General features: G+C 41.2%; 1 protein-coding gene across 1 annotated transcript; it reads left to right on the forward strand.

Annotated features, from left to right (window-relative positions):
• The first annotated feature begins 1,460 nt into the window (after positions 1-1,460).
• LOC143121815 (uncharacterized) lies at positions 1,461-7,253 on the forward strand. Its single transcript, XM_076282428.1, has 2 exons — positions 1,461-1,516; positions 6,293-7,253. The coding sequence occupies exon 2, from the start codon at positions 6,303-6,305 to the stop codon at positions 7,161-7,163; it is 861 nt and encodes a 286-aa protein (XP_076138543.1). The 5' UTR covers positions 1,461-1,516; positions 6,293-6,302; the 3' UTR covers positions 7,164-7,253.
• Positions 7,254-13,185: the final 5,932 nt, after the last annotated feature.

Genomic DNA, 13,185 nt, shown 5'->3' on the forward strand with positions numbered 1-13,185 from the left:
GCACTTGTTTTGGCCTCACACAAATAAGCATATATTTGTAGGTGTCTGAAGCTCAGATCAAATAGAAGTGGTCAGACAGTACTGACAGGACCAGCAATAGCAAAATAAACTACAAAATCACAAAGCCCAGAAGATGATTGAGTATAAATTAAAGTCAGAATCCAATAGCAAAACTATCTTTCTTCGAAAAAAATGCCATGCCATCACCACCTCAGAATGAGATAATATGGGTAAATTATATATTTTCTGAATCCTTAGAGTCATGCCTGCATTGAAGTGTTTGCATTTTGCATCTCTGATGCTCCCTGATGCCACAGGATTAAAAGAAAAAAGATGATTTAGGCGGAAATGGCAGGAAAATGTGTGTGATTAAAAGTTTGAAGAGCTCCAGGGTCAGCTGCATTTGTCCAAAGTCGTCACAAAAGGACTTGAATGAAAGCTCAGATTGTCCTCTTTATGATACCAAACATAATAAATGATCAGATATGCAAATATGTATTTAACAAAGGCTAATAGCAAGATAGGCACCTACGTCAAAAATGTGTTTTTTCAATGGGGGAGGGTAACTTTAACAGCTGATAACACTAATTTAGCTGTGACTCCAGAAGGGTCAAATGCAAATGCAAAAGAAATGCAAACTACAGACAGATTTCAAAAAGTATAAGCAACCTTTGCCACCTTGAGTGGTACCAACATCTCATCTGGCCCATGGACTAATTCTGTCAGCCAGCCCAGGCAGGATCCTGACACAGATAAGATCTGAATATTATAGTTAGGTTGATGAAGAATTTATTTAGCCATTAAAATGCTTGTAAAAATGCTTACCATCTCAACTAGTAGACTATACTGACAAGAAAATCTTGTCTGTGTTCAGGTAAATGTCAAGAACCAGACAATCAACATGTTATCATAATCACTCCTGGACCATGAAATGAAACTGACACATGACCAGTGGTGGAGAATAAATAAGTAGGCCTACTTTTTTTTAAGCACTGTAATGTTCGGGTATTTCAATTTTACTTAAGTATTTTTTTTATTTTATGCTACTTTATAATTCCTCTCCACTACATCAAAGGAGAACTCTGGCAATTTTTCACACAGATCTCTGAACTCTGTTGAGTACTGTTGAGGTAACATTTACTTCAAATGAAGTTATGTTACATTCACCTATTTTACAGTCACTGATATCACTCCCCTGCGCACAGTCCATGACATGTTGTATAAAAACACCATTCGCTGTATGCCAACTAAATTGTTTACTAAGTCTAATACAATGGCTATAAAGATAACAAACTGTGGTATCATACATGTTCAAGGAAACATATTGTCAGCATTTTATGATAGTCTTTCTGAGTAAACGATCCTGGAACCTGAAATGAAACTAAAGCACACCATAGGACACACCTTTATCCTGCCTCGGTACACCCAGCCGATTTTTTTATAAGCACGTTTAAACTGTACGATAACCACATCTGTTTCATTCATCCACAAAGTAGACTTCAACACAGCATAAGAGGTAAGCATTCATTCACTTAAATGTTGGTAGAGGACAGGTTGCACTGTGTTCATTAGCATGTATGTATTTATTAGCATGTATGTATGTACAGTTAAGAACAACATTATTCATACCCCTGGCAAATATTGATTTAATGTTGATTTTGAAGGTTGTAAGACAATGTGGTAGAAACATGGAATCAAAAAAAGAAATGTTTTCATCTTTTATAACATTTTTATGAAAAATGGCATGTCCCAAATTATTCATAGCCTACCCTTTTTAAATAATCAGTGGAAACATCTTTATTTGCATTCACAGCTCTCAAAATGGTTCTTATACCTACCAAGCCACTTCATGTCTATATAAATAATTTTGGACACACCAATTTTCATAAAAAATTTAAAAAACATGAAAACGCTTCTTTTTCTGATTCCATGTTTCTACCACATTGTCTAGCAACCTTTTGGCATGTGGCAGTGTCATTTTTAGTCAGAGCAAACATATTGATAAAGAGAAAATCAACATTAAATCAATATTTGCCAGGGGTATGAATAATTTTGTTCTTAACTGTATGTATAGAGTATTAACCCTCTAGACCCCAGTGGAATTCTACAACAATGCCCCAGATTTCTGGGAATTCTAAGAGAAAAGGGCAATTTGAGAAACATTTCAAATAACCAAGAATAACTAAAAATCTAATGAAAAGTGTCAATTGTAAGTTTCTTTCAGTTTAAAGATTAGAAATGGCTCTATCAAATGATATATGATCCATTAAGAATTATATATTCATGTTTCACATAGACGGCCATAGGCCTACTCACTTAGTCTCAAAGTCTTTCACTAACAAAAAGTTATAAATATGGTTCACATGGGTCTGTATTAGAAGCTGGGAAACAAGATACTATATGAGTACTGATTTCATTGAAATAGACAGGCATATCTTATTTGGGATTTAGCTAGACAGTTGGGCCTTACAGTTACAGCTAAAGAATGATGAGGATATGAACTAACGTAGGACAGAAGCATATGCATGAAACCGTGACTCATTTGACTAAGTATGCCACCAAGAACAGGGACTGTTAAACCTGACATGGATTTACGTTTTGTTTTAAATGCACATCATGTTATATACTTTATTTAAACTTCATCAGTTGATGATAATGAACCTGTTGCACTCGTTCACTAACCTTCAACCTATCCTCAGACTAACGTTACCTCAGTGAAGGTAGAAAATTAGCAGGATATTTTTTTGTAACAAATGAGATGAGACATTATATACTTGTATACAAATACATTTTCCTGACATCCATAAGCAGAAAACACAACGGTGGTTCCCGCTTTGGTTATTAGTCAACATAAAAACTCATTGAGAGAGAACAGATGACATAAGTAGTAGTTTGCAATAACTAGTGCTATCTGTAAGTGGGATAACGATACTGTTAGCTTTACTGAACATTCCAGAAAGGAGTAATGTTAAGGTTATGTGTTAAGATATAACTGCAAATAAACCTGGCATGGGTTTATCATAAACTTTATGGTTAATTAGCCTATGACCCATCACTGAATTATGCCTATATTTTGCTGGTGCTAGCTAAACTCAAACTGACTTTCACAGTGACAGCCAATCGAAGAGGCAGCTAAATTAGTCATGACAAACGCATCCTCCCGTTTGTCATAATTTAGCTGCCTCTTCGTATGGGGAGTTTTTTGCCCCTCGCCCTTGTCCATTAATTCCGTATAACAGGACACCTAACCCTAACCCTAACCCTAACCCTGCTAACGACACGAAGGGTGCCCGGATGGTGCACTCATAACTGTCAAAAAGCTGAGTGTGCAACGGGGCAGGCGAATTCCCGGAAGTAGAAGCATCGATGTAGCGGTGGTTATCAACTCTCTGCTAACCCCATAAAACGCCCATCCATTTAGGATTTTTTTGAACTCCCATAACTTCATATAACATATATCATGTGCCGATATTTTAGCTTCTGTGTTATCTACATAAACAATAAAAGGCAAAACAAGACCCGACTACCTCGTACATAACGTTAGGTTCCCGTAAGAAGAATGTTTAGCATGTCCGGTTGAAGGGAAGCTAACGCACTGAAGGGAGATAACCGTATTGTTTGGATAAGAAGCGTAGTCCAGCCAGCACGGAAACTCGTGAACAAAGCTATGTAGCCTACAATAGCATTGTAGCCTATGTTAAGGTAAAGCATAGAGGCAAGTAAACCTAATGGAAAAACAGTAGTTTTACCGTTAGGTAGTCTAACGATAATCATTTCAGAGGTTTTTGATGGATTGACGTAGGTCAGAAAAGTGGAAAGAAGATTAGCCTCAAGGCTATAACTTTTTTGTTTTGTTTTACCATGACTGTTTTTGAAGATGATCATGTGTGGTAGTTTCAACATTAACATGACTTGATATCACTTGTGAGGATGATATTAATAATAATACATAAATAAATGTTTAACTTTGATGACTTTGAAGGCGAAGGAAGTGTGAGAAGAATCTATCATATGAGTTACAAGATTCAGTTCGATGGCTAACGTCACGAAGTTAAGTGCGAGTCTGCGCAGTACTGGGGGGACCAACTGAAAAATGACTCAGTACCCTCCCATTGAGAACGACGGAGTCTGTTCGTCCATTTCTTTTACTGTCTATGGCAACGCTGGACACTTTTCGCCCTTAACGGACGCCATCTTGGCCAAATAGCGGAAGGGGAGGGAGCGTTTTCAAACTCGTGGAAATCGCGGTTGAGAAAGCTGAAGCAGCAGCAGTGGAAAACAGACTTTACGGAGATACAAGCAAGTTATAACATAAACGGTTCATGTTTTGACACAGTATGACCATGTCACTGTCGAGTTGAGGACGCCAATAAAGTTATGTTAAAATGTTTGCGATCGTCATTTCCGTGAAGTGCACGGAGTTAGTGTTTGATATGAGACAACACTATTTTATTAAAATTTGCGCACTCCGCCAGTAAGCACACAGTGCACATAGTGTACTACACGAAAGTGTACTCACGTAAGTACACCAATTGAGACAGACTCCGTGTGTAGGGCTCTGGCTAAACTCAAAAATAAATCACAGTCCCGCCCCTCCTCCGAGAGAGCTTAGTTTCCGGAAGTAAATTTCCCATTCATTTCTCCCATTGACGTTTTTTGGAAAAATCCGTATCTAAAGAGTTTTAGAGCATGTCTTAGGCTAATCAGCTACGGCGTAACTCATAAGCATACAACATATCATTTCGAGGGAAAAAACGAAGAGATAGTCCAAAAAAAGTCAAAGGTACAAGACTGTGTACATATTTTCATTTCCGAGCGAAGGAACTACTCATCCCATAAACCACCGCGCCTCACTAAATAATATATAAGCAATGTTGCTAATGGAACGAAACGGCGCGAAATGCCATTTTAAGAATTTCCAACCGGCGACAGCACGCAAAGCCTTTCCTCCAAACAGTGATTTTTATATAGCGAATGTGCAGTTATTGTGTATTTTATATTGTGTGTGTGTGAAAGCGGTTAACGTTAACATTAGCAACATTGTGCAGTGCTTAATATCTGACTGCCATCCTGATGCATGGACCGGTGCATGGTCTGCTCTTGGACCACCATATTCAGTTTTTTAACTTGCTGTGAATTATTACACAAAATGTTCATTAAATGTACGTAAGTATTTCTAGGTTAATGATTGATGATATGACTCGTACAGTATGAAGGCTACAGTAGCCTAGCTAATGTTAACTAGCATTATTACACGGCTCTTCAGAGTGCTGCAGAATGCTCCATTCACTTGAATGCGCCTTACCAACGTTCGGTGGTCTGCTAATTCTCAATAACTGACTGTTGCTAAGTATAACAGACTGTCAAGGAAAATGGGTTTTGAGCTTCTATTTCACGTGTTTCATATCTACGTGAAATAGAAGCACAAAACCGCTAGCCTAGAAATCTAGACGCACCCTAGCGGCGGCAAATTAATTTGCTCAGCCTGTACGTCTAGTATCGAACCATAGGAATTTCTATTGGCTTAACACCGTGGATGTTCTCCAATCACAGCGCTCTATTTCGTTAGAGAGTCTTAAGGCGGGCTTAACAGGATAACGACATCCTGCGACGGTGAACAACAAGGAAGGTGGCTATGGCGAACGAAGAGCGGTTGTTTGAATCGGCGTTGGCGTCAACTTTGGAGGAGTTGGACTTGTGCTTTTCTTTGAAAGTAGAGCAACACAATGCACTTAAGTCATTCAGATGTATTTGCCGTTTTGCCGACCGGATACGGATATGGTCGTAGCGCCCGCCTATTGCATGCCTAGGCAGTTTGAAAGACAATTCTCTGCCCGCCCCTTGGATTAAGCAGGTGAATGATTCGATTCCAGACTATACATTTCAATGATATAGGATGGCCCGCCAGGCTACAAAACCGCATTACTACGGTTAAACCCACTATAATCTCCTAGCTGTGTGATATGTCCCATTTACAACCCATTGATTTGATTCGTGTTCTTGCCGTCCACTAGGCTATTTTGCTGTGGCACGAACAAAACGTGACGTCACATGCAACGGATGAATAGAACGGCCGTCGACGGCCGCTATGGGGTATAGAGGGTTAATGGTGTGCCAGTGAGTCATCACAAAAATGAAAACAATGAGGGTTATTAAAGTTGAACAAATGTGAAGAGACATATATTGACTAATAGAATAATCAATAGAAATTGAGCTAATAAAAGTTATTTCACTTGTGCAATGCAGTTGCATGAAAACCCATGCCTCTATATTTTGTTTGATTAATTCCTAGGATCTCTACCATGTGGGAAGAAGATGATTACGATACATCAGCAGAGCCTAAACTGGAGAGCTTCAACACACAAGGTGACACCAGATACTACACCATGAACCACGGCACATCAAGAGAAGCTGCAAACCGCATTTTGGAGACAGGCTTCAGGCCGTCCAGTGGTAGTATGCTGGGGCCAGGGGTCTCCCTCACCCAGGATCCGCGGAAGGCCTGCAGGTATCCTGTAGATCTGCCTGTTAATGAGAGGGTTGTATTGAGGGTAAAAGTTGACATTGGGAAAGTGATAGCAATCACTTACCAAGGACACCCCCTGCAGAAGACCTGGCATGACCACGGGTACGAAGCAGCCTGGTGCCCTCCAAACTGTGGCATGGTCAAGAGTGGTCTGGAGGAGCATTGTGTGTGGGATGCCAAACGAGTCAAAAAGATTGAGGTGTTTAGTCCAAAATCATGGCCTAATGGGTTGTGGGCAGAAGATGATTACGATACATCAGCAGAGGCTAAACTGGAGAGCTTCAACACACAAGGTGACACCAGATACTACACCATGTACCACGGCACATCAAAAGAAGCTGCAGACAGCATTTTGGAGACAGGCTTCAGGCCGTCCAGTTGTAGTATGCTGGGGCCAGGGGTCTCCCTCACCCAGGATCTGCGGAAGGCCTGCAGGTATCCTCTGGATCTGCCTGATAATGAGAGGGTTGTATTGAGGGTAAAAGTTGACATCGGGAAAGTGATAGCAATCACTTACCAAGGACACCCCCTGCAGAAGACCTGGCATGACCACGGGTACGATGCAGCCTGGTGCCCTCCAAACTGTGGCATGGTCAAGAGTGGTCTGGAGGAGCATTGTGTGTGGGATGCCAAATGAGTCAAAAAGATTGAGGTGTTTAGTCCAAAATCATGACCCTAATGGGTTGTGGGAAGAAGATGATTTCGATACATCAGCAGAGCCTAAATTGGAGAGCTTCAAGGCACCAGTTTACACCAGATACTACACCATGTACCATGGTACAACAAGAGAAGCTGCAGACAGCATTCTGAAGAGAGGCTTCAGGCAGTCCAGTGGTGGCATGCTGAGGCCGGGAGTCTACCTCAGCCGGGATCTCCAGAAGGCCAGCCGGTATCCTCCGGATCTGCCTGTGGATGAAAGGGTTGTCCTGAAGGTGACATTAAATGTCGGGAGGGTGATAAAGATCGACTACCAAGGTCATCCTAAGCAGAAGACCTGGCGTAATTATGGATATGACACAGCCTGGTGTCCTCCAAAGTGTGGTATGACCAAGAGTGGACTGGAAGAGGACTGCGTGTGGGATCCCAAGAGAATCAAAGTCCGTTGTGTTATTCAGCCAAAACTGGATAATCTTTGAGGATGTGAAGGTGCAACATGATTCCATCATGTTATGACATTACATAACATTGGTGAAAATGTGTTTATGAAAGCATGTTTCAGACAAGTGTCACGCACGGCTTTGCCGTGCTGTGGTGCGGCCCGCCCTTTTGTCTGTCTGTCTTATGGCGGCTGTCTGTCTGTCTGTCCCAGACCTACAGGTGGAGCTGTTACCTGGCCGTGCAGAGTAATTGATGGCTACGAGGCCTATTAAAAGAGGCCTTCCTCTCTGCTCACTCTCTCTCTCCGGTTCCGGCCGTCCGTCTGCGCGGCTGGCTACAGTCTCGCTCCGCACATACCTTTTGCTTACACTACAATCCATATACTGATGAACACTACACATTTTGTTAATCATTACATTCACTGATTTTTCTTTATTTATTTAATAAACCTTTATTGTTAAATTGTAGCATCGGTGTGGTCTCCCTTCATGTCACTACCGCTGTACGAGCCCAGTGGTCCTGACACAAATTATACATTTAATAAACTCTCATCATGCATTATCTGGATAAAGTGTTGCTCTATTCACAAAATTGTTCCCTTTGATATACAAAGTTATTAGAATACAATACATTTTATTTCTAGATCCTGTATGTAATGTGCTCATCCAAAAAGGCATCCTCTATAACTTCTACAATCCTGTGCCAGCACTGATGCTATACTATTCATAAAGCTTTAAGGTGTAAGACTGTGTTCAATAAGGCTATCTGCAAGGGCCTAAGACAAGGTGAAGTATAGAATATTTCCTAAATATATAATTCACAAATTTCACACTGTGAGTTTTCTATGAAATCTGATAGACTTTTACACTGACTGACTAGCTGACAAGAATGCACAGGGAATTTGCCTGAATTTTGCTAAATGAATGAATGATTGAATGAATACATGTTTTTACTGTAGTTCAAGGCATAGTACATATGCAATCAGAGTAAATGACTAAATAACTTCAGATATTGATTTATATGTGTGGACTGAGGTGTCATTCTTTGTATCAAATAGTAGGTTAAGCAAATATTTCTTACATGCAATTCACACAGACATTCTGGGCCTACTGTTTTTGTACATGAGCACCTTTGAACCATCCTGAAGGTGACGGTAAATGCCGGAAAGGTGATAAAGAACGACTACCAATCGACTATCAAAATCAGAAAGCCCCAATGTGGAAAAAATCATGTCAAACAAATTGGCAATAAACTCTAGTGTTGGAACATGAGGAACTGTCAGATTGGCAATATGTCAAATAGCCAGTCTATCACTTCAAACCAGGGTCGGAATTTCACGGCGTAGCCCCTTGCGTTGGCCGAGATGCCCCTTTGAAAATCAGAGGTTTACAGGCCACTGTGGCCTTGGTGCCCCCTTCTCTCAATATTCTGGTTTGCGTCGGACTAATAGCGTATTTTATTAGCCTATGGCCTGACAAAATAATCTTTCACAGCGCAAATTATTGTAGCATTTTACGCAGTGGAAAAGTGACAGCGCACGGCAAGAAAGTAAGTGCGTCCAGATTCCCATTCTTCTCAGTTGAACTACTTGCGAAGTAGCCTACTCGTCATACAGGCATCACATCACATGAAAGAGCTTTTTCTCAGCTTTTAAAAGATGTTAGCCATTTGGTGAACAGTTCGCGAGACAAATAAATACTATGATTAAATTGAATCATACATTCTAGGATCTGCGCCCATCTTCCTACCCATTCATCTTGGAATTACTAACGAACCCTTCGTTCAAAACATGGCAAACCATCAAAATAAACAGCAGACCTTACCGAACACGAAGGTTTAAAGCAGTCCCCTGTACAGTTAGCCATTCCAGAGTAATCCGGTTTTGAATTTGTAGCAAATTTTGACATGCATGTCTCCAAATTTGGGCTTTAAGTTTCACAACGTGTTTAATTTTTTTCCTACGTGATTTCATAACACGCCAAAAACAAAATAAATGTAACTGCCGTTGATAGGCCTGTATGGGAGCATGTGATTCCTCCGTTGAATAATAATTATGATGAAAGTTTGTCTGTTTTTGTTTCCTTTTTTTGTATGTTTATTTTGCTGCGTGGGTGGATATGATTATATTTTGTCCTTGGGTTGGTTTTGTTTAATTTATCGTTTGGTTGTATTTCATGAGCCGTGTATGTCATGTGACCTTGAATAAACTTATGACCTGGAAGCGTTAGGGTCAGGACTTCTGAAATGAGTTTGTGTGCACTGCGTTTGCAACGCTCCAGAGATTCTACCGCTGGTACAAGGCGTACACGGTAATTGCCTGAATTTATTGTATTTTCTTTATACATTAATGTATGTTTTCTTGCTTAATATTAATGCATGGTATGTGTTTTGTTGTTGTTGTCTGCCAGTTTTCACGGTGCTCATGACGAGCAAAGAAAATAAAGAGTCATGACATCATCAGTATGAAGCGTGGACCAAGTTTTATTGACACCAGCAGTAGCTACAGTGAAAACGTCGCCTCTGACCAAGGATTGCTGTGTTCCTGTGGCGATTGTCGGCGAAACCTTGGCTTGTCGTCACCCTTCTACGTCCTCCTTCCCGGGCGACCGTGCAGCTGTTCATCACGATAGGCCTTCGTGTGCAGTCGGCTCGCCCCAAGAAGAAACTGAATTGCGTGGGCGCGCCTTTTCGGTGGACTAATGGACATTTAATCTTCGCGTCTTCAGCGCACGGCTCCGCGCATCGTGTTGGACAATTGAGGACTCGCTTTGTTCCTGCCGTGGGCTACAGCTACTCGACGGACTCTCATCTGCCGTGTCACAGGTCGTATACTACGTTCTTATGAAATGCTACCTTGGTTGATGTGATTAGAAACGCTTTAAGAGGCAACAGACACTTTTCTCGTCATATCTACCTTGCCAATGCCTTGTTTACAGTTTGTAAGGGGAATTTGAAATTTTATCCTTGTTTCAAATGTCATGATTGTGTGAAGAGCGGTTTTAATGAAAATATGGGTTTATGAGCATTGTACTGCCATTTAACCACTGTTTGTATTGTAATGTAACAGCTGGTTATCAATTAGCTGCCAATTTTTTACCGGTATGGTCCGGTTGTCGTCCAAAGTTCCACACAAAACCAGCACAGACAGAAGTTAGTATAAGTAAATCTGTTTATTAATTATAATTCATTTATAAAAGTACTAGATTGAAGCCAGTCAGCAGGAGTCCAGGTCTGTTATCAGATATATTGCACTAAGCCACTTAACACCACTACAAATCAGAAACCATAGGCTAATTATTGCACACACACCAAAGGCCGATTATTGCACACACACCATAGGCCGATTATTGCACACATACCATAGGCCAATTATTGCACACACCTAAAGGCCCAACAGGGGATAAACACACATAGAAACGCTAGGAGCTGAACTACGTAATAATTAGGCATTCCAAGTGTATCACAGCAATCATTAAATTCATGGCTTAACTAATCAACACATCCTAAACACATCGTAAAAACATCCCCAAAGAACCACCCGCGATTTCCAATAGCCTAGCCTATTCAATCATAGTAGTTGTCCCTCCCCTCCCAACACACACACACACACTTCATGAAACACGGTTAAAACAATCGCCACTTCCCTTGTCCGGCAGCCTTCGAGACCCTCCCGTATGGTTGTACGTTCAGTCCGCGAGCACCGGCGTCCCGGATACCCACAAAAAAGAGTCACAAAAAAATATAGCGTCCCACGTTGATTCTGGCCTTCCGATTTAGTTCAATAGCATCACTTCAGATGTCCTGTCCATATAGCACTAATTATGTCCACACTAACACATCATCTCTGCCCGTCTTCAGTCGTCTGCCCTCTCCTTTCTCTCTCCCCACCAAGCACCGTGTACTGTTTTTAAACTTCTTCCTCTACAGGTGTCTCTCATCGCTCAATCAATACACGTCCCTAACCACGTGAGCAGGTAATCAATTACATCATTACGTTCATCACGGTATGTTTTAAATTAACCCTTTGTGTTACAAAATGTCTAATCAAAACGAAGCAGAGGCAGATGATGGTATGTTAAAAGAAACTGAAGTAGTCTTTATAGAGCAAACAAAGTGTGATATTTGTGGTCAAAACAAAGAGGTTGTTGAATTTAACGGTGAAAATTTAGAGAATGCCATTAGACATTTTTCATGTACGTCATGCACAGAAAAGCCAGAGGTCAAAGTGAAAGGTCCTAGTGTTGCCATTCAGACAAGCGAAATTAGAAAGTCTTCCCGTGAGAGACATTTCACGCCAAAGATGCAAGAACTAAAAGAGCAAGAGCTCTCCCAGAAAGAAAAAAGATTTCAGTCTGCCTATGAAAAATGGAAAGTCAAAGTCAGAGAAGTAAGATCGGAGTTGAAGACTCTGTGCACTGAGTCAATCTTATTTCAGATGATGGATGAATTGGAGAAGCGAGAGGGTGAACTGAGAGAATTATATGATGACATACGGCATATCATGGCACCAAGTCAAGAAATTAGGAGAAAAATTGATGCATGCGTAGCAGTAACTAAAGACCTGTTGATGTTAATGGGGGTGCGCTTAACTGAAGATGACATGGACTTTGATGCTAAGGCAGAGAAGGCAAGGTTGTGTTTGCTGCTTGACAATGAATATGCACGATCAATATATGGATCTACTGTCTCTAAAGTCACAAACCATAGCCGGCACTCTGGCCATGCCTCTGAAGCCGGAGGTGTTGCAGCTAAAAGAGCAGAGGTCACCGCACAGCTGGCAGCAAAGAAAGCTGAACTGGAATTGGAGGCTGACATAGAGGCAAAGCGTCAACAATTAAAAAGGCTAGAGCGTCATAGAGACATTGAGGTCATGGAAGCAAAACTCAGAGCATATAAAGAGGAGGAATTAAGAGATCAAAGCAGGCAATGTAGCCTAGCAGGTGATGTGATCAATTTAAACCCCCTTCCCCCTAGTGTTGCTTCCCTGACAGGACATGCTGCTAAGACTGAAGTAAGTCTAGTGCAGGCTCTGCAAGAGTCAATGGCCCTAACGCGTCTTCCTGTTCCAGAACCCTCTGTATTCTCTGGGGATCCACTGAAGTTTATAGAGTGGAGTACAAGCTTCAAAGCCCTAATAGAAGGACGATGTTTCAATGCAGCAGACAAGTTGTTCTACTTACAAAAGTACATTGGCGGTGAAGCAAAGTCAGTTTTGGAAGGTAGCTTCTATAGGAAAGATGAGCTGGCATATCAACAAGCCTGGAAGAAGCTGAATGAGCGATATGGTCACTCCTTCGTGGTACACCGTGCTTTTAGGGAAAAACTCAACAGATGGGCAAAGATTGGTGCAAGGGAGTATATAAAATTAAGAGAATTCAGTGACTTTTTGCGTTCCTGCAGCGACGCTATGCCCCACGTCAAGGGCCTTCAGGTTCTGAACGACTGCGAAGAGAACCAGAAGATGCTGGCTAAACTCCCTGATTGGGTGACAAGTCGGTGGAATCGTTATGTCACAGAAGAACTAGACAAAGGCAAAGACTATCCTAGCTTTAGTAAATTTG

The sequence above is a fragment of the Alosa pseudoharengus genome, unplaced genomic scaffold (assembly GCF_046254945.1).
Source record: "Alosa pseudoharengus isolate Yale_2024_CS ecotype anadromous, Long Island Sound unplaced genomic scaffold, YU_APseudo_1.1 YU_APseudo_1.1_scf_13, whole genome shotgun sequence".
In the NCBI taxonomy this organism is placed as follows: domain Eukaryota; kingdom Metazoa; phylum Chordata; class Actinopteri; order Clupeiformes; family Clupeidae; genus Alosa; species Alosa pseudoharengus.